General features: G+C 40.6%; 1 protein-coding gene and 1 pseudogene across 11 annotated transcripts in view; both read left to right on the forward strand.

The window, feature by feature from the left end:
- ST3GAL3 (ST3 beta-galactoside alpha-2,3-sialyltransferase 3) overlaps positions 1-27430 on the forward strand; it is a 206207-nt gene that overhangs the window by 95083 nt on the left and 83694 nt on the right. For all 11 annotated transcript variants that reach the window (XM_007468248.1, XM_007468247.1, XM_007468250.1 and 8 more), the window contains one exon: positions 8464-8506. In XM_007468248.1, the coding sequence (XP_007468310.1) occupies positions 8464-8506 (43 nt within the window). The remainder of the gene's footprint in view (positions 1-8463; positions 8507-27430) is intronic.
- LOC103083376 (40S ribosomal protein S27 pseudogene) lies at positions 1435-1689 on the forward strand (annotated as a pseudogene).

Here is a 27430-nt window from a genome sequence, read left to right on the forward strand (position 1 = left end):
ACAAGCCTCTCGGGCTGGTGAGTGCCGGTCGGCACCGATCCTCTGTGCGGGAACCTCCCCGCTCTGCCCTCCGCACCCCCGTTGCTGCGCTCTCCTCCGCGGCTCCGAAGCTCCCCGCTCCGCCTCCCGCAGTCTCCGCCCGCGAAGGGGCTTCCTAGTGTGTGGAAGCCTTTCCTCCTTCACAGCTCCCTCCCACTGGTGCAGGTCTCCTCCCTATTCTTTTGTCTCTGTTTATTCTTTTTTCTTTAGCCCTAACCAGGTGCGTGGGGGAGTTTCTTGCCTTTTGGGAGATCTGAGGTTTTCTGCCAGCGTTCAGTAGGTGTTCTGTAGGAGTTGTTCCACGTGTAGTTGTATTTCTTGTGTATCTGTGGGGAGGAAGGTGATCTCCGCATCTTACTCTTCTGCCATCTTCCCCCTCTCTCCAGGCTGCATTTCTATACACTAACAATGAACTATCAGAGAGAGAAATAAAGGAAAGAATTCCATTTACTATCACATCAGAAAGAATAAAATACCTAGGAATAATGCTTGGTAAACTGTAAGACACTGATGAGAGAAACTGAAGACAACACAAACAGGTGGAAAGATATACCATGTTGGAAGAATTAATATTATGAAAATGACCATACTACCCAAGGCAACCTACAGATTCAGTGCAATCCCTATCAAAATACCAATGGCATTTTTCACAGAACTAGAACAAATAATTTTAAAATTTGTATGGAAACACAAAAGACCCTGAATAGCCAAAACAATCTTGAGAAAGAAGAACAGAGTTGGAGAAATCACACTCTCTGATTTCAGGCTGTGCTACAAAGCTACAGTAATCAAAACAGTATGGTCCTGGCACAAAAACAGACACATAGATCAATGGAACAGAATAGAGAGCCCAGAAATAAACCCATGCACTTGTGGTCAATTAATCTAAAACAAAGGAGGCAAGGATATACAATGGAGAAAAGACAGTCTCTTCAAGTAAGTGGTGCTGGGAAAACTGGACAGCTACATGTAAAAGAGTGAAACTAGAACATTCTCTAACACCATATGCAAAAATAAACTCAAAATGAATTAAAGACTTAAATGTAAGACTGGATACTATGAAACTCCTAGAGGAAAACATAGGCAGAACACTCTTTGACATAAATTGTAGCAATATTTTTTCAGTATTTGCTTTCCTCTCCTAAAGCCAAGGAAATAAAAACAAGAATAAACAAATGGGACCTAATAAAACTTAAAAGCTTTTGCACAGCAAAGGAAACCATCAACAAAATGAAAAGACAACCTACTGAATGGGAGAAAATATTTGCAAATGATATGACCAATAAGGAATTAATATCCAGAATATATAAACAGCTCATAAAACATCATAAACAAACAACCCAATTTAAAAATGCGCAGAAGGCTTTCCCACAGTGACGACCTCCCCACGAGAACATGCCTCTCACAAAGGATCTCCTTCATCCCTCTCCAGAAGAGGAGAATAGGAAACACAAAAAGAAGCCCCTGGTGCAGAGCCCCACTTCCTATTTCATGGATGTGAAATGCCCAGGATGCTATAAAATCACCACCATCTTTAACCATGCACAAACAGTAGTTTTGTGTGTTGGCTGCTCTACCATCCTCTGCCAGCCTACAGGAGGAAAAGCAAGGCTTGCAGAAGGGTGCTCCTTCAGATGAAAGCAGCACTAAAAGCCCCTGGAATCAAGATGAATACGAAACCATCCCAATAAACACATTTTGGATTAAAAAAAAAAATGGGCAGAAGACCTAAATAGACATTTTTCCAAAGAGCAAGTGCAGATGGTCAACAGGCATGTGAAAAGAGGTTCAACCCCAGTAATTATTAGGGAAATGCAAATCAAAACCACAATGAGGTATCACCTCACATTGGTAAGAATGGCTATCGTCAAAAACTCTACAAACAATAAATGCTAGAGAAGGTGTGGAGAAAAGGGAAGCCCCCTACACTATTGGTGGGAATGTAAATTGATACAGCCACTATGGAAAACAGTATGGAGGTTCCTTAAAAAACGAAAAATAGAGTTACCATATGGTCCAGTGATCTCCTGGACGTATATCTGGACAAAATTATAATTGGAAAAGATACATGCACCCCAAGGTTCATTGCAGTAGCCAAGACATGGAAGCAACCTAAATGTCCATTGACAGATGAATGGATAAAAAAAGATGTGGTACATATATACAATGGAATATTATGTAGCCATAAAAAAGAATGAAATAATGTCATTTGCAGCAATATGGATGGGCCTAAAGATTATCATACTAAGTGAAGTAAGCCAGACAGAGAAAGACAAATATCATATGATAATGCCAAAATGTGGAATCTAAAGAAAAAAGATACAAATGTACATATTACAAAACAGAAATAGACCCACAGACATAGAAAGCAAACTTATAGTTACCAAAGGGGGAAGAGGGGGAGGGATAAATTAGGAGTTTGGGATTAACATATACACACTACCGTATGTAAAATAGCTAACCAACAAGGACCTACAGGGAACTATACTCAATATTTTGTAATAATATATAAAGGAAAAGTAATCTGAAAAAGAATATATATGTATAGCTTCAGGTGCTATACACCTGAAACTAACACAATATTGTAAATCAGCCATACTTCAATAAATTAAGACAAAAAAAGAATGAAATTTTGCCATTTGCAACAACATGGTTGCACTTGGAGGGTATTATGCAAAGTGAAATAAGTCAGACAGAAGAAGACAAATACTGTATGATATCACTTATATGTGGAATCTAACAAACAGCAAACTAGTGAATATAACATAAAAGAAACAGACTCACAGATATAGAGGACAAACTAGCAGTTTACAGAGGGAAGGGGGAAGGGGGGCAGGGCAGTATAGGGGTAGGGGATTAAGAGGTGCAAACTATTAGGTATAAAGTAGGCACAACAATATTATTGTACAGCACAGGGAATTTAGTCAATATTTTATAATAGCTATAAATGAAGTATAACCTTTAAAAATTGTGAATCACTATATTGTATTATATTGTATATAATATTGTACATCAACTATACTGCAATAAAAAAAAAAAAAAAAAAAAGACCAGGTAGTTCAGAAAAGCTTGAAAATACAGCCCATATGAGGAGAAAAATCAGTTGATAGAAACAGGCGTAGAGATAACACAAATGATAGAATTAGTAGGCAAAGATGTTAAAACATATCCCATATCTTCAGGAAGGTAGAAGAAAGCATGAGAATATTAAGGGAAGGCATGTAAGATATAAAAAAGAATTTTAGATATGAATAATAGTGTTTGAGAAGAAAAATATACTCAATGTATAAATGACAGATTAGACACTGCAGAAGAAAAAGTAGTGAACTATAAGATATATCAATAGAAACCATCTAAAAATTACTAGAAACAAATGAACAGAGTGTCAGTGAGTGGTGGGATGTCAAGCAGCCTGATACATGTGTAACTGGAGCCCCCAGAAGAGACGGGAGGGCAGAAAAAGTTTTGAGGACATAACAGCCAAGATATTTTCCAGTTTGATTAAAACTATAAACCCACAGATCCCAGAATCTCAGTGAACCCCAAACACAAGAAAAATGGTGAAAACTATGCCACAGCACATCATAATCACTCACTTCTCACTACCCACAGGTGCTTGGCATTTGAGAGAAAAAGCAGCCTCCTATTGAGAGCCACAGGAAAAGCCAGGTCTTGCAGGGCAGAGTCAGGCTTCAGGCTTCGGGTCTGCTAGGAGGTAGAGGGAAGTAAGCCAGGTGATTGGCATATGGGGTCCAGAGGGCATTATGAGAAAGATTTAAAGAGGAGATTGGCCAAGGAAGAAAAGACCCACAGCAGAATGGACGAGGACAGGAGAAAAAAAGTCTGTGGCCCATTTTAACAGTGGGTATACCTATTATACCTGGGAGATTGGGCTAGCTTTAAGTTTTCCAAGGACTTCTTCCTGTTCCCAGGAGCTTTTATTTGTTCAGGACAACACATTCCTCCTTCTGGTAAATGCTCCTTCTAACCAGGTGTGTCATGTCAGAATCATAACTTTTCACAAACCCCATCTTCTTGATCACTGTGATTCAGACAGTGGGTGAGGAGCTGATGCAAGCTAGACCACTTGTACCCCTTCCCTGGGAGTTTTGCCATTAGGAGCAGAGATGCCAGGTCTCATGCCCTTTTCAGTGGCAGAACTGAAGATATGGCCTGCGAATTGCTACTGGCTATGTGTCCTGACTTAGGAAGAAAGCTAGTCGGGGAGAGTAAAGCTAACTGAGGGAGGCCTGCTGGCATTCCAGTCACTTTCAGTCATCTCTGAAGCCCTCTGCACCCTGGCGCTTCCCATGCTTTGGTTATGTGAACCGCTGAATCACCGTATTTGCCTAAGTTAGTACAAGCAGTGTGTTGAACATGCAGGAAACATCAGGGGATAATCACAGCCACTTTCATTTGTGTCTCTCTGTCCCCATAAGATATTTTCAGTGTGGGAGGTCCAGAGAACTTTTTGGTACCTCTGAGGTAATAGAAATCCCATGGCCACATTGAATCACAAATTCCAAAATTAGTGTCCTGCCTTATGGCAATAGTCATAGCTTTCTGTTCGTTCAGAGCTGCAGTGACTTCTCCTCCCTGCACAGAGCTTAGAACCAGCGGTGCCGACCCAGGGAGGGGATATGCCCTGCTTGTCCTCCTCCTTCCACTCGTCCCCCAGTTGCTGGCTGAGGTTTTGGACCTCTCTGGAGTTGGTGGGGAAGGGAGAGAGAATGAGCGGAGAAGACACAAGATAGTGTCAGCACTCCCTGAACTGAAAAGTGTGTAAAGCTGACCCTTGTGGGGTTCTCTTGTAGACATTTTGGAGACCCCTCCATCTGGGGACCTCTCCTCTGTAGGTCTCCTGATGTGGGCAATGCACTCACCAAAGCCTTGTCACTCACTCCTTCTGTAGGTCCTGGGACTCCCGGTGTCTGCTCTTGCTTCTGTCTGCTGAGGACCCTTCAGCCTGTTGGACACATCTTTAGGAAATGACCTAAAACAACCCAAACTAGCTTATTCATGCATCATTTTCTGCAACAAATTCTGGAAGTGCAGGCCAGTTGCCACGGAGCTCTATCCTTTGCAGCCAGTGCATCTTGTGTCCTTTATGTTTCTCAGGTAGAATTCAGACACCTGGCAGTCCACTGTATTCCCCATTCTTTAAGGGTCATGTTAAGCTTTTCTCACCAGGTTTGAGTAAGAGCCATGTACTACCCATTTTTCCCCTGCAGGAAGGTGGAGTTCATAACACTGCTGTCTCCAAAGAAATTCTTCAAGTCCTCTCTCCCTTAATGTCTCACAACCAGTTACTTTTATATTTGATGTTGGGAGAGCTTTTAGAATGATGTAACAAGTTTTCAGATATTTCCTTGGAAAATCCACATCCTCGTCTAGCACCTCACTTCAGTGTCTGAAATTATCAACCTAGAGTCTTGGCTGAAACTATCTTAGCATCCTGTTGGATTTATGACCACTGTAACCAAATAATCCTGATAAGAACGGTTAACAAATATTTATTAAGTATGCAGCCACAAAAGAAAAACGCCTCTAGCCCTCTGCCTGTGTAGGACAGTTTAAAAACAGCCTGCTGCCTGAATCCTATCCATGGACATACTTTGGGTGATCCTCATAATCTTTCATTTTTTCTTGAATCTATTGCCAGTATTTACAAATAGAGGAATTTTAACCTCTGGATTTTAAGATCTAGATTCCTGGCTTTAAAAAAACAGAAGATGTGGGGACTCCCCTGGTGGCGCAGTGGTTGAGAGTCCGCCTGCCGATGCAGGGGACACGGGTTCGTGCCCCGGTCCGGGAGGATCCCACATGCCACGGAGCAGCTGGGTCCGTGAGCCATGGCCGCTGGGCCTGTGCGTCCGGAGCCTGTGCTTCGCAACAGGAGAGGCCACAGCAGTGGGAGGCCTGCGTACCACAAAAATAAAAACAGAAAATGTGGCAATGCCGGGCCGGCATTGCTGCCTGGCATAGTTAGCTGGAGGTGGTGGAGGCTGACCCCTTTGACAGGAGGGACTCCATTCCCTCTTGACTCTGTGACCTGAAGCCAATGTCAGTTGCCATTTATCATCATTGGGCTCATACAGTTACCTTTTCTTAAATTAAGGACTAAAGTGAAATATTTCTGGTACTTCTGTTTCTTAACAAAAGAGAAAAAAAAAAAGATAGTCCAAAAGAGCCGTGGAAGGGAGAGACATAATTTATTTAGAGATACAAAGTATTCTTATGTGTTTAATGTGCAGTTAGTGTGTTTGTGTACGTGTGTGTGTAAAAGACAAGATGCCATTGGAAAATAACCCATAAATATAATCATGGTTACTATACAAAAATATGTGGTGAGAAAAAGACATTTCAACAGGATTTGTTTTTAGTGCAACTAAAATAAGTTGTGTGATTTGCTGCAGGAGGGCACTACATTCTCCCACTTCCCTGGCGTATGTTATGTTCTTACTTGGCCCCTGATGTTTCAGTTTGCAGCAAGGGGAAAACATTCTCTGGCCTCTCTGGAGGGAATCAGCCAAAATGCGGATTCATTGTATGTCCAAGGGGGTCTTAGCTCAGATCTGAGAAGGAGTAACAGGATAGTTTCCCCAAGGTTATGGCCACTTGGAGAAAAAGCAACAGGTGTTGGCAAGTTAATGAGGTTTTCTTTTTCATGGAATGATAAGATAGGATTGTTGAAAGAGTATTCAACTTTGAAATTAACTCTTTTGGCAAATTTTGTTTTCAGTTTATTTTTTAAATTGAAACCTTATTGATTTTTATAAGTTCCTGTTAAGCAAAGTCTCTTATCCATTTATCTGAACTAGAGCAAAACCAGAATTATTTTGAGGAAAGGCTTTCACTTGCTCAAGTATATTCTCTTAGGAGGCAAGCCTTCTGATGAGTTGTGTGTTGGAATTGTTATATCTTCAGTTTTAGGAAGAGGAATTATTCTCTCCCTGCAGCTCTGCTGCTTATGAAAGTGCACAGTCTGGCCTTAATTGGTCTTGCAGAGTGGCTCCTGTGAGCTTCTTGTCAGTGTGTGTAATTTCCCTCTTTTTGCCATTCACTGTTTATTAAAGACTGAGTTCTTTGAAAGCTGTGCTGCATGGCCTTTCCCAAACAGTTTTTTGGTCTTGGTATTGGGTTTTACCCTCAGATTAAGCGAGGCCAACTGAGAGCTACATTCCTAGACCACCTTATTTTGGCGAAGCTACTTTACACACACACACACACACACACTTTGCAATCATTGAATAAAGCTATACGAAACAATCTTATGACACTTCCTGTCATTTCTTTATACAAATATTTTTGAGGACACAGAGGAAACTTCCCTAAATTCTTAGTATCAGGAAGAGCTGGGGGTTGGGGAGGCGGGTGGGATGAATTGGGAGGTTGGGATTGACATGTATACACTAATATGTATAAAATAGATAACTAATAAGAACCTGCTGTATAAAATAAATAAATAAAATAAAATTGCAAATCAAAAAAAAAGGAAGAGCTGGGATTCTCCTAGTTTATTTTATGGACACTGTAAACCCTTAAAACAGTGCTTTGCGTTCAGTTTTAGCGGTGAGAAATCTTGGGGATATATCTATGATCCTCTTCCAGCAAGCACATAAAACCTTAGGACAACCACTTTTGGTATTCTTATCCTGGCTGCTTTTTATTATTTTTATATATTTATAATATTTAAATATTATTTATTATTTTTTATTATTTTTCCTATGCTGATTTCCCCTTTGCCTACAAGATTCTTAAAAAGATTTTCTTCTTTTTTAAAATCTTGTACTTCAGAAAATTTTGTAAAATTTCTTCAACTTTGTTTGAGAATATGAGGCAAGATACAGAGAAATCAAGTACAATATCAATGATTTACCATTTGTTGCAAACGTATTACCAAATTGTTTTTAGCTTTCATTTTAAATTTCCTGTCCTTTATGAAATCAGGTCTGTCGCTTCTTTGTGGCTGTCATGAAGAGGATCATTGCCATGGATCTGAGCACCCCTTGCTACCATATTTTTACCCCGTAGCTAACATGACTGATTCAACATAAATCTTAGAGCTTATAGCTTAGAGGTAGCAGAGGTTGCTTCTGACCCTCTTACTTCTCCAAGGGTCCCATTTTGTGGCTAACTAAATTTCAGTTTCAAGTACCACATTTGAACAGGAGGACAGTTATATGTCAGCATAGGAGTGGTTGGCCTATAACGCCTGGGAAACACCTGGCATTGAACCTGGTCCTTCACAAGACAGGTGTTCAGCAAGAGTTTGGTGACTTAAATTTACTTGCGGCTTGTGTGTTTGGATCTGGAAGCAGTTGCCCGCCCTTGTGGTCTGGGTCTGGGTTGGGGAGTGTAATCTGCTAGTGTCAGCAGTGGCTTGATACCAGTGACATTTTCTGCTTTGCTTTTCTTTTTCAGAATATGATCGGTTGGGCTTCCTCCTGAAGCTGGACTCTAAACTGTGAGTAGAATGAGACAGTTCCTTGACTCTGTTGTAGAGAGGTCTGAGAGCTGGGGGCCAACCTCGAAGGGCCAGCTCTCATCACACCTGTGGTTGTTGGCGGATCCCTGAGGCCTCTGTCCTCAGTCTGTCAGCTGAAGCTTAGAGCACATTACAGTCTGCAGGGGCCTGGAGAGGATGAGATTGTGGGTGCAAACATAAGGCCTTAGATTTGGCTGGCACAGGAAGCTTGTTACAGAAGGAGCACCCGCCAGGAGTTTGAAGGACAAGGAGGAAAGGCTTCCGCTGCAGAGTGGAGGATGATCGAGTCACAGCAGGAGGCATTGCAAAGCCTTTCAAAGATGCTCTGCAGCCAGGCATGCAAAGCCTTCTGTGCTCAGGCTTCCTGCGTGCTTTAACTCCTGTCTCTCTCCCACAGGTCGATCCTCCCTTTCCCTCTACTCTTCTGTATGTTTTTTTATCTGTGTCTGAAATCCCCTTTCCTTGCATGTCCACTAGGAAAACTTAAAGTCTACCTCCTTCCTATACAGAATTAATTATCTCTTCCTCTGCTTCCTGTGAATTTTCTACCTCTGACACCCATTATCTCATTATACTCTAATTAACTGTGTAATAGTTATTAATGTATTAAGAGCACAGGCTTGGAACCAGGCCATGCTTGGTTCAAATCCCAGATTGCCATTTCCTTTCTTTCTGATTTGGGGCAGACCACTTAACCGCTCTGAAGCTCAGTTTCACCTGTAACATGAGGACATCAGTATACCTACCTCACAGGGTCATTGTAAGGATTGAATTGAAATGGTGAATTTACAGGGGCTTTCAGATAGGTATCTAATTCTTTCAGAATCCTTCCCTGTCCTGGCCCTCTTTGTCACCCTAGCACCTAGGCAGCCCTGCCATATGTTTGTTAGGTGCTCAGTAAACACTGAATTCATGGCTGCGTGGGCAAATCAAAAAAAAAGGAAGAGCTGGGATTCTCCTAGTTTATTTTATGGACACTGTAAACCCTTAAAACAGTGCTTTGCGTTCAGTTTTAGCGGTGAGAAATCTTGGGGATATATCTATGATCCTCTTCCAGCAAGCACATAAAACCTTAGGACAACCACTTTTGGTATTCTTATCCTGGCTGCTTTTTATTATTTTTATATATTTATAATATTTAAATATTATTTATTATTTTTTATTATTTTTCCTATGCTGATTTCCCCTTTGCCTACAAGATTCTTAAAAAGATTTTCTTCTTTTTTAAAATCTTGTACTTCAGAAAATTTTGTAAAATTTCTTCAACTTTGTTTGAGAATATGAGGCAAGATACAGAGAAATCAAGTACAATATCAATGATTTACCATTTGTTGCAAACGTATTACCAAATTGTTTTTAGCTTTCATTTTAAATTTCCTGTCCTTTATGAAATCAGGTCTGTCGCTTCTTTGTGGCTGTCATGAAGAGGATCATTGCCATGGATCTGAGCACCCCTTGCTACCATATTTTTACCCCGTAGCTAACATGACTGATTCAACATAAATCTTAGAGCTTATAGCTTAGAGGTAGCAGAGGTTGCTTCTGACCCTCTTACTTCTCCAAGGGTCCCATTTTGTGGCTAACTAAATTTCAGTTTCAAGTACCACATTTGAACAGGAGGACAGTTATATGTCAGCATAGGAGTGGTTGGCCTATAACGCCTGGGAAACACCTGGCATTGAACCTGGTCCTTCACAAGACAGGTGTTCAGCAAGAGTTTGGTGACTTAAATTTACTTGCGGCTTGTGTGTTTGGATCTGGAAGCAGTTGCCCGCCCTTGTGGTCTGGGTCTGGGTTGGGGAGTGTAATCTGCTAGTGTCAGCAGTGGCTTGATACCAGTGACATTTTCTGCTTTGCTTTTCTTTTTCAGAATATGATCGGTTGGGCTTCCTCCTGAAGCTGGACTCTAAACTGTGAGTAGAATGAGACAGTTCCTTGACTCTGTTGTAGAGAGGTCTGAGAGCTGGGGGCCAACCTCGAAGGGCCAGCTCTCATCACACCTGTGGTTGTTGGCGGATCCCTGAGGCCTCTGTCCTCAGTCTGTCAGCTGAAGCTTAGAGCACATTACAGTCTGCAGGGGCCTGGAGAGGATGAGATTGTGGGTGCAAACATAAGGCCTTAGATTTGGCTGGCACAGGAAGCTTGTTACAGAAGGAGCACCCGCCAGGAGTTTGAAGGACAAGGAGGAAAGGCTTCCGCTGCAGAGTGGAGGATGATCGAGTCACAGCAGGAGGCATTGCAAAGCCTTTCAAAGATGCTCTGCAGCCAGGCATGCAAAGCCTTCTGTGCTCAGGCTTCCTGCGTGCTTTAACTCCTGTCTCTCTCCCACAGGTCGATCCTCCCTTTCCCTCTACTCTTCTGTATGTTTTTTTATCTGTGTCTGAAATCCCCTTTCCTTGCATGTCCACTAGGAAAACTTAAAGTCTACCTCCTTCCTATACAGAATTAATTATCTCTTCCTCTGCTTCCTGTGAATTTTCTACCTCTGACACCCATTATCTCATTATACTCTAATTAACTGTGTAATAGTTATTAATGTATTAAGAGCACAGGCTTGGAACCAGGCCATGCTTGGTTCAAATCCCAGATTGCCATTTCCTTTCTTTCTGATTTGGGGCAGACCACTTAACCGCTCTGAAGCTCAGTTTCACCTGTAACATGAGGACATCAGTATACCTACCTCACAGGGTCATTGTAAGGATTGAATTGAAATGGTGAATTTACAGGGGCTTTCAGATAGGTATCTAATTCTTTCAGAATCCTTCCCTGTCCTGGCCCTCTTTGTCACCCTAGCACCTAGGCAGCCCTGCCATATGTTTGTTAGGTGCTCAGTAAACACTGAATTCATGGCTGCGTGGATGGCTGCATGGCTGCACGGATGACAGGTGGATGCCCGTGTGCTTCCCTCATTAGACTGGGCTTCCTGGAGATTGGGCTCTATCCAGTCTGCATTCGTGCCCTGCACAGGACCCCTCACGTGGTGGATGTGCAGGAAATGGTTGCAGAACTGCCTGTGGCTCCTTTCTGTGGTTAGTCATCTTTGTACACCTCTGCCCCTGTCCTGTACCAGACAGACGTGAAAGATAAGAATTGTGTCTCTTTCTGTCCTCTCTTGCATGAGGCCTTGACCACAGCTGCTTCTGATAGTGACAGCTGCACCTACATACAAGGCATCAAACCCAGGGTTATTTGGCTTTCCCCACTGAATTGTCTGGCATCTAGCCCCTTTTCCTGGCAACTGGCTTCTTGGCTCTGGTGCCTCATACTATGAGTTCAGGTGTTGTAATTCTCCCAGCTTTTATACATCATGGAGGCAGCCATGAGGGAAGAACAGTCTCTTCTATCTACCAAGCTAGTATAGAGATGTCAGTCACATGTTAACATCTAGGGAATGGGGCTTGATTATGCTGGAAATCCATAGGCTTCTTCCTTAGAAAATTCTTAATTTAGTGCTCTGGGCAAAAAACAAATCAAGCATAAGCTCTAAGCAAGTGAAATGCCTCCAGAACGGAAGAGATGTAGTAATTTACCAAGTTGAATCACACTGATGAACAAGAGACATGTTATCCAGGACACGTTAACTATATTATTTAAACTGTCTTCAGCAGTGTAAGGAGGGGAATTAAGAGGACACTCCTGCCCTGCTGACCTGACAGTTGGGTGGTACATAGTAAGCTGTTGTATAGCTTTCTTTTGTGTACCAGACCAGTTCCATAAAACATTTGAGTCAACTTGGTCTTTAGCCTGGGGAACTGGCTTGGCTTCATTATATTTAACTCACAATTTAAGGTATAAGCTAGAACTTCCCTGCCTCTTACTGTAAAAACTTTTCTAATCCAATGCTATCTTCAGAACAAAGCACAGATACATGGGGAAAGGTTTTTACCTGCTTCCAGGGAGAAGTTTCCAAGTTAAGGATCCTGGGTTTTGGAGGTAATTCCTTAGCAATATTCAGATCTCCCCTTATGAAGTCTTTCTCTGCATGTTGTGTTCTATTTCTGATGTATAGGAAAGGACCTGAACTTGGATCAGAACTGGATTTGAATTCTGCCCCTTCTGCTTAGAATTATATGACCTTAGATCATTCATTTTGGCTCTCCGAATCACAATTTTCCTTTATGAAAAACATAGATAATAATACCCATTTCCTAAGGTTTTTATGAAGAATAAAAGAAAGGATTCTATGAATAAATATACAAATGTAGGAATTTCTCTTTGTTTATCTTGATTGGATTAATTTAGCTTTTATAGTATATGAATTCATATGTTCTGGAAAATTTTTAGCCATTATCTCTTTAAATTTTGCCTCTGCCCCATTCTCTCTCTACTCCTCCTCTGAAACTCTGATTCAGTGTAAGGCCTTCTCATTCTAGCCTCCAGGTCTACTAACTTCCACATTTTCCATCTTTTGATCCTTTCTGCCTTGAACTGGAACCCCAAAGGACTCAACTTAAGGATAAACTAGAACTAAACCTGTACCTCTGAATCAGGACTGCAGGAAACATTGCCAGAGCTCTGAGCAGATCAGGGCAATAAGTCAATAAAAGGAAATACTTGATACTCACAGCCAGGGCTCTCATCACTCAGATGATCCACGGACTTCAAGCTATGAACTCCGTCCAAGGTCTTCCAGACTGGCAGTGCCTCCAAGCTCCTGGCAGAAGCAATTGCAGTCCCTCTCTGGAGGAAGACGTGAATTCCTCACAGATAACTTTTCAAGGAAATGAATAGCTCACAGGAAAAATTACTAAGCACATAAGGAAACAAGACTCCATCAGAGAGAACCATGAACAACAGACAACAGAGGGGTACCCACAAAGACTTCTGAAATTGGAATTACCAGACACAGTTTATAAAGCAATTAGATAGATCGGTTCAAGACAGCAGAGTAGAAGGATGTGCTCTCACTCCCTCTTGCGAGAGCCCTGGAATCACAACTAACTGCTGAACAGTCATTAACAGGGAGACACTGGAACTCACCATAAAAGATACTCCACATCCAAAGACAAAGGAGAAGCCGCAATGAGACGGTAGGAGGGGCGCAATCACAATAAAGTCAAATCCCATAACTGCTGGGTGGGTGACTCACAAACTGGAGACTCACAAACACTTATACCACAGAAGTCCACCCGGGTGGGTGAAAACTGGAGACTCACAAACACTTATACCACAGAAGTCCACCCACTGGAGTGAAGGTTCTGAGCCCCACGTCAGGCATCCGAACCTGGGGTCCAGCAATGGGAGGAGGAATTCCTAGAGAATTAGACTTTGAAGGCTAGTGGGATTTGATTGCAGGATTTCGGCAGCACTGGGGGAAACAGAGACTCCACTCTTGGAGGGCACACACAAAGTAGTGTGTGCATCGGGACCCAGGGGAAGGAGCAGTGACCCCAGGGGAGACTGAACCAGACCTACCTGCTAGTGTTGGAGGGTCTCCTGCAGAGGCTGGGGGTGGCTCTGTCTCACCGTGAGGACAAGGACACTGGCAGCAGAAGTTCTGGGAAGTACTCCTTGGCCTGAGCCTTTCCAGAGTCCACCATTAGCCTCACCAAAGAGCCCGGGTAGACTCCAGTGTCCGGTCGCCTCAGGCCAAACAACCAACTGGGAGGGAACCCAGCTCCACCCATCAGCAGACAAGCAGATTAAAGTTTTACTGAGCTCAGCCCAGCAGAGCAACAGCTAGCTCTACCCACTACCAGTCCCCCCCCATCAGGAAGCTTGCACAAGCCTCTTAAATAGGCTCATCCACCAGAGGACAGACAGCAGAAACAAGAAGAATTACAATCCTGCAGCCTGTGGAACAAAAACCACATTCACAGAAAGATAGACAAGATGAAAAGGCAGAGGACTATGTACCAGATGAAGGAACAAGATAAAACCCGAGAAAAACAGCTAAGTGAAGTGGAGATAGGCAACCTTCCAGAAAAAGAATTCAGAATAATGATAGCGAAGATGATCCAGGACCTCGGAAAAAGAATGGAGGCAAAGATCGAGAAGATGCAAGACCTAGAAGAATTAAAGAACAAACAAACAGAGATGAACAATACAATAACTGTAATGAAAACTACACTAGAAGGAATCAATAGCAGAATAACTGAGGCAGAAGAACCGATAAGTGACCTGGAGGACAAAATGGTGAAATTCACTGCTGCAGAACAGAATAAAGAAAAAATAATGGAAAGAAATGAAGACAGCCTAAGAGACCTCTGGGACAACATTAAATGCAACAACATTCGCATTATAGGGGTCCCAGAAGGAGAAGAGAGAGAGAAAGAACCTGAGAAAATATTTGAAGAGATTATAGTCGAAAACGTCCCTAACATGGGAAAGGAAATAGCCACCCAAGTCCAAGAAGTGCAGAGAGTCCCATAGAGAATAAACCCAAGGAGAAACATGCCGAGCCGCATAGTAATCAAATTGGCAAAAATTAAAGACAAAGAAAAATTATTGAAAGCAGCAAGGGAAAAATTACAACATACAAGGGAACTCCCATAAGGTTAACAGCTGATTTTTCAGCAGAAACTCTACAAGCCAGAAGGGAGTGGCATGACATATTTAAAGTGATGAAAGGGAAGAACCTACAACCAAGGTTATTCTACCTGGCAAGGATCTCATTCAGATTTGATGGAGAAATCAAAAGCTTTACAGACAAGCAAAAGCTAAGAGATTTCGGCACCACCAAGCCAGCTCTACAACAAATGCTAAAGGAACTTCTCTAAGTGGGAAACACAAGAGAAGAAAAGGGCCTACAAAAACAAGCCCAAAACAATTAAGAAAATGGTAATAGGAGCATACATATCTATAATTACCTTAATCATGAAAGGATTAAGTGCTCCAACCAAACGACACAGGCTGGCTGAATGGATACAAAAAACAAAACCCATCGATATGCTGTCTACTAGAGACCCACTTCAGACCTAGGGACACATACAGACTGAAAGTGAGGGGATGGAAAAAGATATTCCATGCAAATGGAAATCAAAAGAAAGGTGGAGTAGCATTACTCATATCAGATAAAATGGACTTTCAAATAAAGAATGTTACAAGAGACAAGGAAGGACACTACATAATGATCAAGGGATCAATCCAAGAAGAAGATATAACAATTATACATATATATGCACCCAACATAGGAGCACCTCAATACACAAGGCTACTGCTAACAGCTATAAAAGAGGAAATCGACAGTAACACAATAATAGTGGGGGACTTTAACACCTCACTTACACCAATGGACAGATCATCCAAACAGAAAATTAATAAGAAAACACAGGCTTTAAATGACACAACTGACCAGATAGATTTAATTGATATTTATAGGACATTCCATCCAAAAACAGCAGATTACGCTTTTTTCTCAAGTGCTCCCAGAACATTCTCCAGGATAGATCACATCTTGGGTCACAAATCAAGCCTCAATAAATTTAAGAAAATTGAAATCATATCAAGCATCTTTTCTGACCACAACGCTATGAGATTAGAAATCAGTTATGGGGAAAAAACGTATAAAACACAAACACATGGAGGCTAAACAGTATGTTACTGACTAACCAAGAGATCACTGAAGAAATCAAAGAGGAAATCAAAAAATACCTAGAGACGAATGACGATGAAAACACGACGATCCAAAACCTATGGGATGCAGCAAAAGCAGTTCTAAGAGGGAAGTTTATAGCAATACAATCCTACCTCAAGAAACAAAAAAAATTTCAAATAAACAATCTAACCTTACACCTAAAACAGCTAGAGAAGGAAGAACCAACAGAACCCAAAGTTAGTAGAAGGAAAGAAATCATAAAGATCAGAGCAGAAATAAATGAAATAGAAACAAAGAAAACAATAGCAAAGATCAATAAAACTAAAAGCTGGTTCTTTGAGAAGATTAAAAAAAAATGATAAACCATTAGCCAGACTCATCAAGAAAAAGAGGGAGAGGACTCAAATCAATAAAATTTGAAATGAAAAAGCAGAAGTTACAACAGACACCACAGAAATACAGAGCATCCTAAGAGACTACTACAAGCAACTCTGTGCCAATAAAATGGACAATCTGGAAGAAATGGACAAATTCTTGGAAAGGTATAACCATCCAAGAGTGAACCAGGAGAAATAGAAAATATGAATAGACCTATCACAAGTAATGAAATTGAAACTGTGATTAAAAATCTTCCAACAAACAAAAGTCCAGGATCAGATGGCTTCACAGGTGAATTCTGTCAAACATTTAGAGAAGAGCTAACACCCATCCTTCTCAAACTCTTCCAAAAAATTGCATGGAAGGAACACTCCCAAACTCATTCTATGAGGCCACCATCACCCTGATACCAAAACCAGACAAAGATACTACAAAAAAAGAAAACTACAGACCAATATCACTGATGAACATAGATGCAAAAATCCTCAACAAAATACTAGCAAACAGAATCCAACAACACATTGAAAGGATCATACACCATGATCAAGAGGTATTTATCTCAGGGATGCAAGGATTCTTCAATATATGCAAATCAATCAATGTGATACACCATATTAACAAATTGAAGAAGAAAAACGATATGATCATCTCAATAGATGCAGAAAAAGCTTTTGACAAAATTCAACACCCATTTATGATAAAAACTCTCTGGAAAGTGGGCATAGAGGGAACCTACCTCAACATAATAAAGGCCATATACGACAGAGAAACCCACAGCAAACATCATTCTCAGTGGTGAAAAACTGAAAGCCTTTCCTCTAAGATCAGGAACAAGACAAGGATGTCCACTCTCGCTGCTATTATTCAAGATAGTTTTGGAAGTCCTAGCCACGGCAATCAGAGAAGAAAAAGAAATAAAAAGAATCCAAATTGGAAAAGAAGAAGTAAAATTGTCACTGTTTGCAGGTGACATGATACTATATGTAGAGGATCCTAAAGGTGCCACCAGAAAACTACTAGAGCTAATCAATGAATTTGGTAAAGTTGCCGGATGCAAAATTAGTGCACAGAAATCTCTTGCATTCCTATACGCTAATGTTGAAAAATCTGAAAGAGAAATTAAGGAAACACTCCCATTTACCATTGCAACAAAAAAGAATAAAATACCTAAGAATAAACCTACCTAGGGAGACAAAAGACCTGTATGCAGAAAACTATAAGACACTGATGAAAGAAATTAAAGATGATACCAACAGATGGAGAGATATACCATGTACTTGGACTGGAAAATCAATATTGTGAAAATGACTCTACTACCCAATCTACAGATTCAATGCAATCCCTATCAAATTACCAATGGCATTTTTTAAAGAACTAGAACAAAAAGTCTTAAAATTTGTATGGAGACACAAAAGACCCTGAATAGACAAAGCAGTCTTAAGGGAGAAAAGTGGAGCTGGAGGAATCAGACTCCCTGACTTCAGACTATACTACAAAGCTACAGTCATCAAGACAATATGGTACTGGCACAAAAACAGAAAGATAGATCAATGGAACAGGATAGAAAGCCCAGAGATAAACCCACGCACCTATGGTCAACTAATCCATGACAATGGCGGCAAAGATATACAATGGAGAAAAGACAGTCTCTTCTGTCTTTTGGTGCTGGGAAAACTGGACAGCTACATGTAAAAGAATGAAATTAGAACACTCCCTAACACCATACACAAAAATAAACTCAAAATGGATTAGAGACCTAAATGTAAAAACTCTTAAACTATAAACTCTTAGAGGAAAACATAGGAAGAACACTCTTTGACATAAATCACAGAAATATCTTTTTTGATTCACCTCCTAGAGTAAAGGAAATAAAAAGAAAAATAAACAAATGGGACCTAATGAAACTTCAAAGCTTTTGCAAAGCAACGGAAACTACAAACAAGATGAAAAGACAGCCCTCAGAATGGGAGAAGATATTTGCAAATGAATCAACGGACAAAGAATTAACCTCCAAAATATATAAACAGCTCATGCAGCTCAATATTACAAAGACAAACAACCCAATCAAAAAACGGGCAGAAGACCTAAATAGACATTCCTCCAAAGAAGACCTAAAGGTGGCCAGGAAGCACATGAAAAGCTGCTGAACATCACTAATTATTAGAGAAATGCAAATCAAAACTACAGTGAGGCATCACCTCACACCCGTTAGAATGGGCATCATCAGAAAATATACAAACAGCAAATGCTAGAGAGGGTGTGGAGAACAGGGAACCCTCTTGCACTGTTGGTGGGAATGTAAATTGATACAGCCACCATGGAGGACAGTATGGAGGTTCCTTAAAACCTAAAAATAGAACTACCATACGACTCAGCAATCCCACTACTGGGCATATACCCAGAGAGAACCATAATTCAAAAAGACATATGCACCCCAATGTTCATTTCATCACTATTTACAATAGCCAGTTTGTGGAAGCAACATAAATGCCCACTGACAGACGAATGGATAAAGAAGATGTGGTACATACATACAGTGGAATATTACTCAGCCATAAAAAGGAACGAAACTGGGTCATTTGTAGAGACGTGGATGGATCTACAGACTGTCATACAGAGTAAATTAAGTCAGAAAGAGAAAAACAAATATCATGTATTAACACATATATGTGGAACCTAGAAAAATGGTACAGATGAACCAGTTTGCAGGGCAGAAATTGAGACACAGATGTGGAGAACAAACATATGGGCACCAAGGGGAGAAAGTGGTGTGGGTGGGTGGTGGTGGTGTGATGAATTGCGAGATTGGGATTGACATATATACACTAATATGTATAAAATGGATATTTAATAAGAACCTGCTGTATAAAAAGATAAATTAAATAAATTTCAAATATTCAAAAAATAAAGCAATTAGATATACTCTATTTAAGGAAATAAAGATAATATTGAACTCTACACATGTAATAGGGAACTATAAAAAGCAAAACATTAGATTGGAAAAACAAAACTTATAGAATTGAAAACTACAGTGACCAAAATTAAAAATTCAGTAGAAGGATTAGCAACAGATTAGATACAACTGTGGACAGAATCAGTGAACTGGAAGTTAAGTCAGAAGAAATGACCTATAACAAGGTTGGCCAGCTCTTTTTTTTTTTTTTTTTTTAACATCTTTATTGGGGTATAATTGCTTTACAATGGTGTGTTAGTTTCTGCTTTATAACAGAGTGAGTCAGTTATACATATATATATGTTCCCATATCTCTTCCCTCTTTGTCTCCCTCCCTCCCACCCTCCCTATCCCACCCCTCCAGACAGCCACAAAGAACCGAGCCGGTTTCCCTGTGCCATGCGGCTGCTTCCCACTGGCTATCTACCTTACGTTTGTTAGTATATATATGTCCATGTCTCTCTCTCGCCCTAACACACCTCACCCTTCCCCCTCCCCATATCCTCAAGTCTGTTCTCCAGTAGGTCTCTGTCTTTATTCCTGTTTTACCCCTAGGTTCTTCATAACATTTTTTTTTCTTAAATTCCATATATATGTGTTAGCATACGGTATTTGTCCTTCTCTTTCTGACTTACTTCACTCCGTATAACAGACTCTAGATCTATCCACCTCATTACAAATAGCTCAATTTCGTTTCTTTTTATGGCTGAGTAATATTCCATTGTATATGTGCCACATCTTCTTTATCCATTCATCCGACGGCGGGCACTTAGGTTGTTTCCATCTCCGGGCTATTGTAAATAGAGGCCAGCTCTTTTTGTAAAGTGTCAAGTGGTCAATATTTCTGAGTTTGGGGGGCTTTGTTGTCTCTGTCACAACTACTCATCTCTGCTGCTGTAACATGAAAGCAGCCATAGAGAACACATAGACAAATGAGTATGGCTGTAGCTATATTCCAACAAAACTTTGTTTATGGACACTGAAATTTTAATTTCATATAATTTTTATGTCATTAAATGTTATTCTTCTAATTTTTAAACCAACCATTAAAATGTAAAAGACATTCTTAGCTCACTGACCATACACAAAACAGATAGTGGGTCAGATTTGCCTCACAAATCATACTTAGCTGGCCCTTCACTGAGAATGCAGCAGATATATCTGCATGGGAATGGCCTCCCCGCCCCAGGTGTTTTCTATTCTTAAGAACCTATTACAGTTGACCCTTCAACATTTGAACTGCAGTGCATCCACTTATATGTGGATTTTTTTCAACAGTACACATTAAAATACTACATGATCTGTGATTGGTGGCATCTGAGCATGCAGAATCATGGTTATGGAGGAACTGCATATATGGAGGGCTGACTGTAAGTTATATGCGGATTTTTGACTGCATGTAGTGTCAGTGCCCCTAATCATGTTGTTCAAGGGTCAACTGTTTATAGAAATACACTTAAAATATCTCTATATCCAATGATACTCCAAAAACCTGGAAATAGATGTCTTGGATGTTTTTGGTCTTCATTATATTCTTTTAATTATGTCTTTGTGGAATAAATGGTTTCTATTTCCTTTGAGAATTCCCTGCTACTTGTGTCTTCACAACAGAATCACTTGTCAGTGCTGTGAAGATTATTTAAAATACTTATATGCAGTGAGCTGTACAAAACCTTGTCTTTTAACTGCAAACTCTATTGTTCAGGAGGGCAATATTTTTGGGAGGTTTAAAATGTGGGCTGTGCTGGGCTTCCCTGGTGGCGCAGTGGTTAAGAATCTGCCTGCCAATGCAGGGGACACGGGTTTGAGCCCTGGTCCTGAAAGATTCCCACATGGCGCAGGGCAGCTAAGCCCCTGCACCACAACTACTGAGTCTGTGCTCTAGAGCCCGCGAGCCACAGCTCCTGAGCCCACGTGCCACAACTAGTGAAGCCCGCGTGCCTAGAGCCTGTGCATCGTAATAAAAGAAGCCACTGCAACGTGCACCACAATGAAGAGTAGCCCCCACTCGCCACATCTAGAGAAGCATTGCTTCTGCGCACAACAACGAAGACCCAACACAGCCAAAAATAAAAATAAAAATAAAATTAATAAATTTATTTTAAAAAATTTGAGCTGTGGAGTCAGACGTTGATTTTTAAAGCCCAGTTCCACATCTTACTAGCTATAATCTTGAGCGAGTTATTTAACTGTTACTGCTCAGTTTCTTACTATAAAGTGGGATCATAATAATTGCCCAAGTATGAGAATCCACCTATCCATTTACCCTTATTGGTGTCTGGTAAACTGGGAAGGCTGTAGCCCCCAAATCAGATCTGAATGTCAGCTTGCCTCCTGCTTCATGCCCCAGATTTCATTTCTTCAACTCATTCATTTAGCAAATCTTTCATGAGTACCAACTATGTGCTTTGTAATTGGGATAAAACCATGAAAACTTTAAGCCATACGAACAGCCTTGTAAGCTTGTTTGGAAAGGATGTCTTGTGAGCTGAAGTCTTAGTGAAGGGGGAGAGAGTAAATGAGAACAGCAAGGGAGGGTAGGAGGTAGTATTTCTGGATAGCATGAACAATGAACAGGTTTTCTTTTCTTTTCTTTTTTTAAAGGAAGGTAACATACTGCTGACTCGGAAGCATAAATGGAGTACAAAGAGGATATGAGGGACCTTCAGATGCATGGGGTATAGAAGAAAGAGCAGCCTCCATCACACAGGGCTGTAGAGGAAATGGTGTTTTCAGTGAAGACCCAGGTTTCTATGAAATTAGAAGATGGAAGGAACATTCACTTAAGAAGTCGAGGCTTCACGGAAAACAGTGGAAAGTTAGAAAGTGGCGAGGTGGGAGAGAAGTGGGAGATTGAACCATGAAGAAGAAGCAGACAGCAGTGACTTGAGCATGAGAAAACTGATGAGGATGTCCTTGAGGGAGTGAATAACCAGGATGTGAGGCTGGCGTGTTGGGTTTTGTTGGCCTCAAAGTTGTCCAGGAATTAACCTTGTGTTCCCTGGGGGATAGGCACTCAGGCTGCTCAGTGCAGTCAGCCGCATCCCAATTGGATGATGCCTCCAGAGGGTTCAAGTCTGGTCCCTGGAGAGGCTCTGGCTTCCCAAAAAGGTGTCTACTGTCCAAAGTGGAGGGTCCTAGGGGAAGGCTCAGGGCTACAGTCTGCTGCCCAGACGTCGAGGTAAGCTCTTCCTCATTCATTCAGCAGCTTTCTTGAGCAACTACCATGTGTCAGGTTCTATGCTCTGAGGATATACCAGTGAACAAGCTGGTCAGTAAACAAAAAGTGTGATAAACAAGTAACGTTTTCAGTGTCTTGGAAGGTGATGAGTGCTATGAAAGAAAATAGAGCAGGACAAGGGAATGCTGGAGAAGAGATTGCAAGTTTAAATGGGACGGTCAGGGCAAGCCTCAATGAGAGGTAGATTTGAGCAAAGACTCAGTGGAAGAGAGGGAGTTAGCCCTGCCTGTATCTGGAGGCAGAGCACTCAGACAAAACCCTAAGGAAATCTCAGTCTTGGTTATGAGGAACATGACACCGGAGCTGGGGAATGTGCCCATTAGTCCAGCAGAGACAGGAACCATCTGGAGTCTTGAAGGTGCCAGATCCTGGTGTCCAGGTGTGTTTTTCCTGAGCTGATGTCAGCCTTCTGGAAGCTGATTTAATTAAAAGGTGGTGTCATCTGTTTCAGCTGGGTGTAGGTGGGTACTCTGCGTGCTGGGAAAGCTCCTGTCTGCTGCCACAGTATGATGTTTTATGGTTGCCATGTGGGCAAGAGCATGGAGGCGTTAATGCTCAGTCTCATTTCATAAGGAATTCCTTGTGAAGACAAGGATATAGGAGCCAAAACTAACAACTTTTAACCCCCAAAGGCTTGTGAAAACCAAGCCAATTGTGAAAGACCTATAAACATGGGGCAGTCTAAAATACACCCTGAGGCATAGCTTACTATTTCCAGAACAGCCTGTCAAGTTCCCTATGGCTGCATGGGGAAATTTTCCCTGTGGGGAAAGTGTTTATTGAGCACCTACCATATGCCAAAAGCCAAATTCCTACTTTGTAGCTCACCTGGAGCTCTCAGCACAGTGGTTCTTAACCTTGACTGCATACTGGAATCACCTGGGGAGCTTAAGAAATTACTAACGCCTGCCTCCCACCCCCTAGAGATTCTGAAGTCATTGGGTTGAGGTGTAGCCTGGGCTTTGGGATTTTTAAAGCTCCCCATGTGAGTCTAATACTGCTCTAAAAGATTCCATATCCTGTCTGAGGAACTCTTCACTTTCCCAGGTGATTGATACCAAAAATAAACTCACCTTTGAGGTGAGGCCCTTGCCTGTACATAGGACATGTCTATATACAGTGTTTCTCAGCACAGGACGTCACCACCCAGAGATTCTGGTTTAGTTGATCAGGAATCAGGCTCAGTTACCTTAATGTTTAAAAGTTCCACCAGGTGATTCTAACATGCCAGCGTTGAGAACCAGGGTATAGCCTTCAAGCCTATCACTATAACTATATTTGAATATAGCATAATAACTACTGCAGAATGTAGTAGTAGTTATGTTAGGACAGTTGGATTGTGAGTACTTTTTTCCTTTTGAGTTTACCTTTTCTGTATTGTCCTTATATACCTTTAAAATGAAAAAATATATCTGGATGTGCCTTCTTTTCTGTAATTAAAAAAAAAAAAACTTTCGGGACTTCCCTGGTGGTCTGCATTTCCAGTGCAGGGGGCGTTGGTTCGATTCCTCATTGGGGAGCTAAGTTTTTACATGGCGCATGGCGCAGCCAGAAAAATAAAACCCAAACCCACCCCACCCCCCCAAAAAACACAGACTTTCATTATGATCTCTAGGTCTCTAAATACTATTTCCAAAAATCCATTTTATATTGATTTTTGGTTACCAGCCTTTTCTCTAGTTTTTTTCTTCATGGTCTTTTAAAATCTGAATCAATTGAAGAGTTTCCTGTAAATTCTATTGGCCTATTTAAATAGTTCTTCATTATGTATACTTGGAATAAATATTTGTGTAAAAACTTAATATCTGTCTTTTCTATGCTGTCAAAGCTCCAAGAGGTCTAAGGGTGAGACATGATAAGTCTGGAGGAATGAGCAGACCAAATCATGCAGGGCTTTAGAGATAACAATAAGAAGTTTGGCCTTCATCTTGAAGGCAAAAGGTGCCATCAAAGTATTTTAAACAGTTGAAAAGCATTAGTTTTGACTTGTAGGAAGGTGATTTTGGCTGTGGGAAGGTAGATGGGTTGGAGAGGAGCAGAAGTGGAAAGGGAAATAAGACTTAGGAGACCTTCACAGAAACAAAGAGCAGGGGGACTTCCCTGGTGGCGCAGTAGTTAAGAATCCACCTGCCAATGCAGGGGACACGAGTTCAAGCCCTGGTCCAGGAAGATCCCACATGCCACAGAGCAACTAAGCCCCTGCACCACAACTACTGAGCCCACACTCTAGTGCCCATGAGCCACAACTACTGAACCCACGTGCTGCAACTACTGAAGCCTGTGCACTCTAGGGCTGGTACTCTGCAACAAGAGATGCCACTGCAATGAGAAACCCACATACTGCAACGAAGAGTAGACCCTGCTCACCACTACTAGAGAAACCCCACCCTCAGCAACGAAGACCCAACACAGCCATAAATAAATTAATTTTAAAAAAAGAAACAAAGAGCAGAAATCAGTAGAGAAAATCAATAAAACCAAAAGCTGATTCTTTGGCAATATTAATAAAAGCAGTAAACCTCTAGCCAGGCTAGCCAAGAAAAAAAGAGAGGAGGCACAGATTACTAATATCAGAAATGGAAGAAGTATCATCACTACTGATCCCATGGATATTAAAAGTGTAATAAAGGAATATTATGAGCAACTCTGTGCCCACAAATTTGATAACTGAGATGCAATAGACCAATTCCTTGGAAGGCACAAACTACCAAAACTCATACAAGAAGAAATAGATCATCTGAAGGGGCCTATATCTACCAAGGAAATTGAATCAATAATTAGTAACCTTCCAGAAAACACCAGGCTCAGATGGTTTCACTGGTGACTTCTATCATACATTTAAGGAAGAGATGATACCAGTTCTCTACAATCTCTTCCAGAAAATAGAAGCAGAGGGAACACTTTCTAACTTGTTCTATGAAGCCAGCATTACCCTAAAACCAAAACCAGATAAAGACATTATAAGAAAATTACAGACCAATATCTCTCATGAACATAATGCAAAAATTCTCAACAAAATATTAGCACATTGAATCCAGTGATGTACAAAAAGAACCACACACCTAAATGAAGTGGGATTTATTCCAGATATGCAAGGTTGGTTCAACATTAGAAAATCAATTAGTGTATTGCATCACATCAACAGGCTAAAGAAGAAAAATCATATGATCATATCTATAAGATGCAGAAAAGCGCTTGATACAATCCAACATCCAATCGTGATTTTAGGAAAAATTCTCAGCAAAATAGGAATGGAAAGAAACTTGCTCAATAAGATAAAGAACATCTACAGAAAATCTACACCTAACATCATGCTTGATGTTGAGAAACTAGATGCTCTCCCCCTAAGTTTGGGAAAAGGCAAGAATGTCCCTTTTTACTACTCCTATTCAGCATTATACTGAAAGGTCTAGCTAATTCAATAAGAACAGTAAAGGAAATAAAAGGCATAGATATTAGGAAGGAAGGAATAAAACTGTCTTTGTTCACAGATGACATGATTAACTATGTAGAAAATCCCAGAGAACTGGCAGAAAACTCCTGGAACTAACCAGCAGTTATAGCACGGTTCCAGGATACAAGGTTAATATACAAAAGTCAGTTGCTTTCCTATATACCAGCAATGAACAATTGGAATATGAAATTAAAAACATAATATTTAAATTATCACACACAAAAAGAAATACTTAGGTATAAATCTAAATATATTGATATATATAAATTTATATATATAATTACAAGACCCTGATCAGAGAAATCTAGATAAATTGAGAGCTATTCCATGTTCATGGATAGAAAGATTCAATATTGTTTAAATGTCAGTTCCTCCTAACTTGATCTATAGATTCAATGTAATCTAAGTTAAAATCCCAGCAAATTATTTTATGGATATCAACAAGCTTATTTTAAAGTTTATATGGAAAGGCAAGCAACTGAGAATAGTCCACATAATACTGATAAAGAAGATCAAAGTTGAAGGACTGATGCTACATGACATTAGACTTAAGATAAAGCTACAGTAATTAGGACAGCATGGTATTGGCAAAAGAATAGACAAACAGGCCAATGGAACATAATAGAGAGTCCAGAAATAGGAATACACCAATATAGTCAATTGATCCTTGACAAAGGAGCAACGGCAATTCAACAGAAAAAAAAGGATCATCTTTTCGACAAGTGATGCTAGAACAATTGGACATCCATATGTAGAAACTAAATCTTTCACCTTACACTTTTCATGAGAATTAACTCAAAATGGAATCTAATAGACCTAAATGTAAAACACAAAACTTCTAGAATATAACAGGGGAAAATCTGTGTGAACTTGGATTTGGCAATGAGTTTTTAGGTACAAAACCAAGAGTACAATTCATGAAAGAAAAAATCAATAACTTACTAAAATTAAAACCTTTTATTCTGTGAAAGACACTGATAAAATAATGAAAAAACAAGCCACAAACCAGAAAAAAATACTTGCAAAACACATGTTTGATTTTTAAAAGACTTTCATTCAAAATATACAAAGAACTCTTAAAACTCAGCAATAAGAAAAACAATCCCAGTTAAAAATCGGCCAGAGACTTTAACAGACACCTCATCTGACAAGATATATACAGATGGCAAATAAGCATATGAAAAGACACCCATATCTCATGTGTCATTAGGGAAATGCAGATTAAAACAAGAATAAAATATCACCACACCTATTAGAATGGCTAAAATACAAAATACTGACACACCAAATGCTGGCAAGGATGTGGAGCAACAGGAAGTCTCATTCATTGTTGGCAGGAA

The sequence above is a fragment of the Lipotes vexillifer genome, unplaced genomic scaffold (genome assembly GCF_000442215.2).
Source record: "Lipotes vexillifer unplaced genomic scaffold, Lipotes_vexillifer_v1.1 scaffold661, whole genome shotgun sequence".
NCBI classification, from domain to species: Eukaryota; Metazoa; Chordata; class Mammalia; order Artiodactyla; family Lipotidae; genus Lipotes; species Lipotes vexillifer.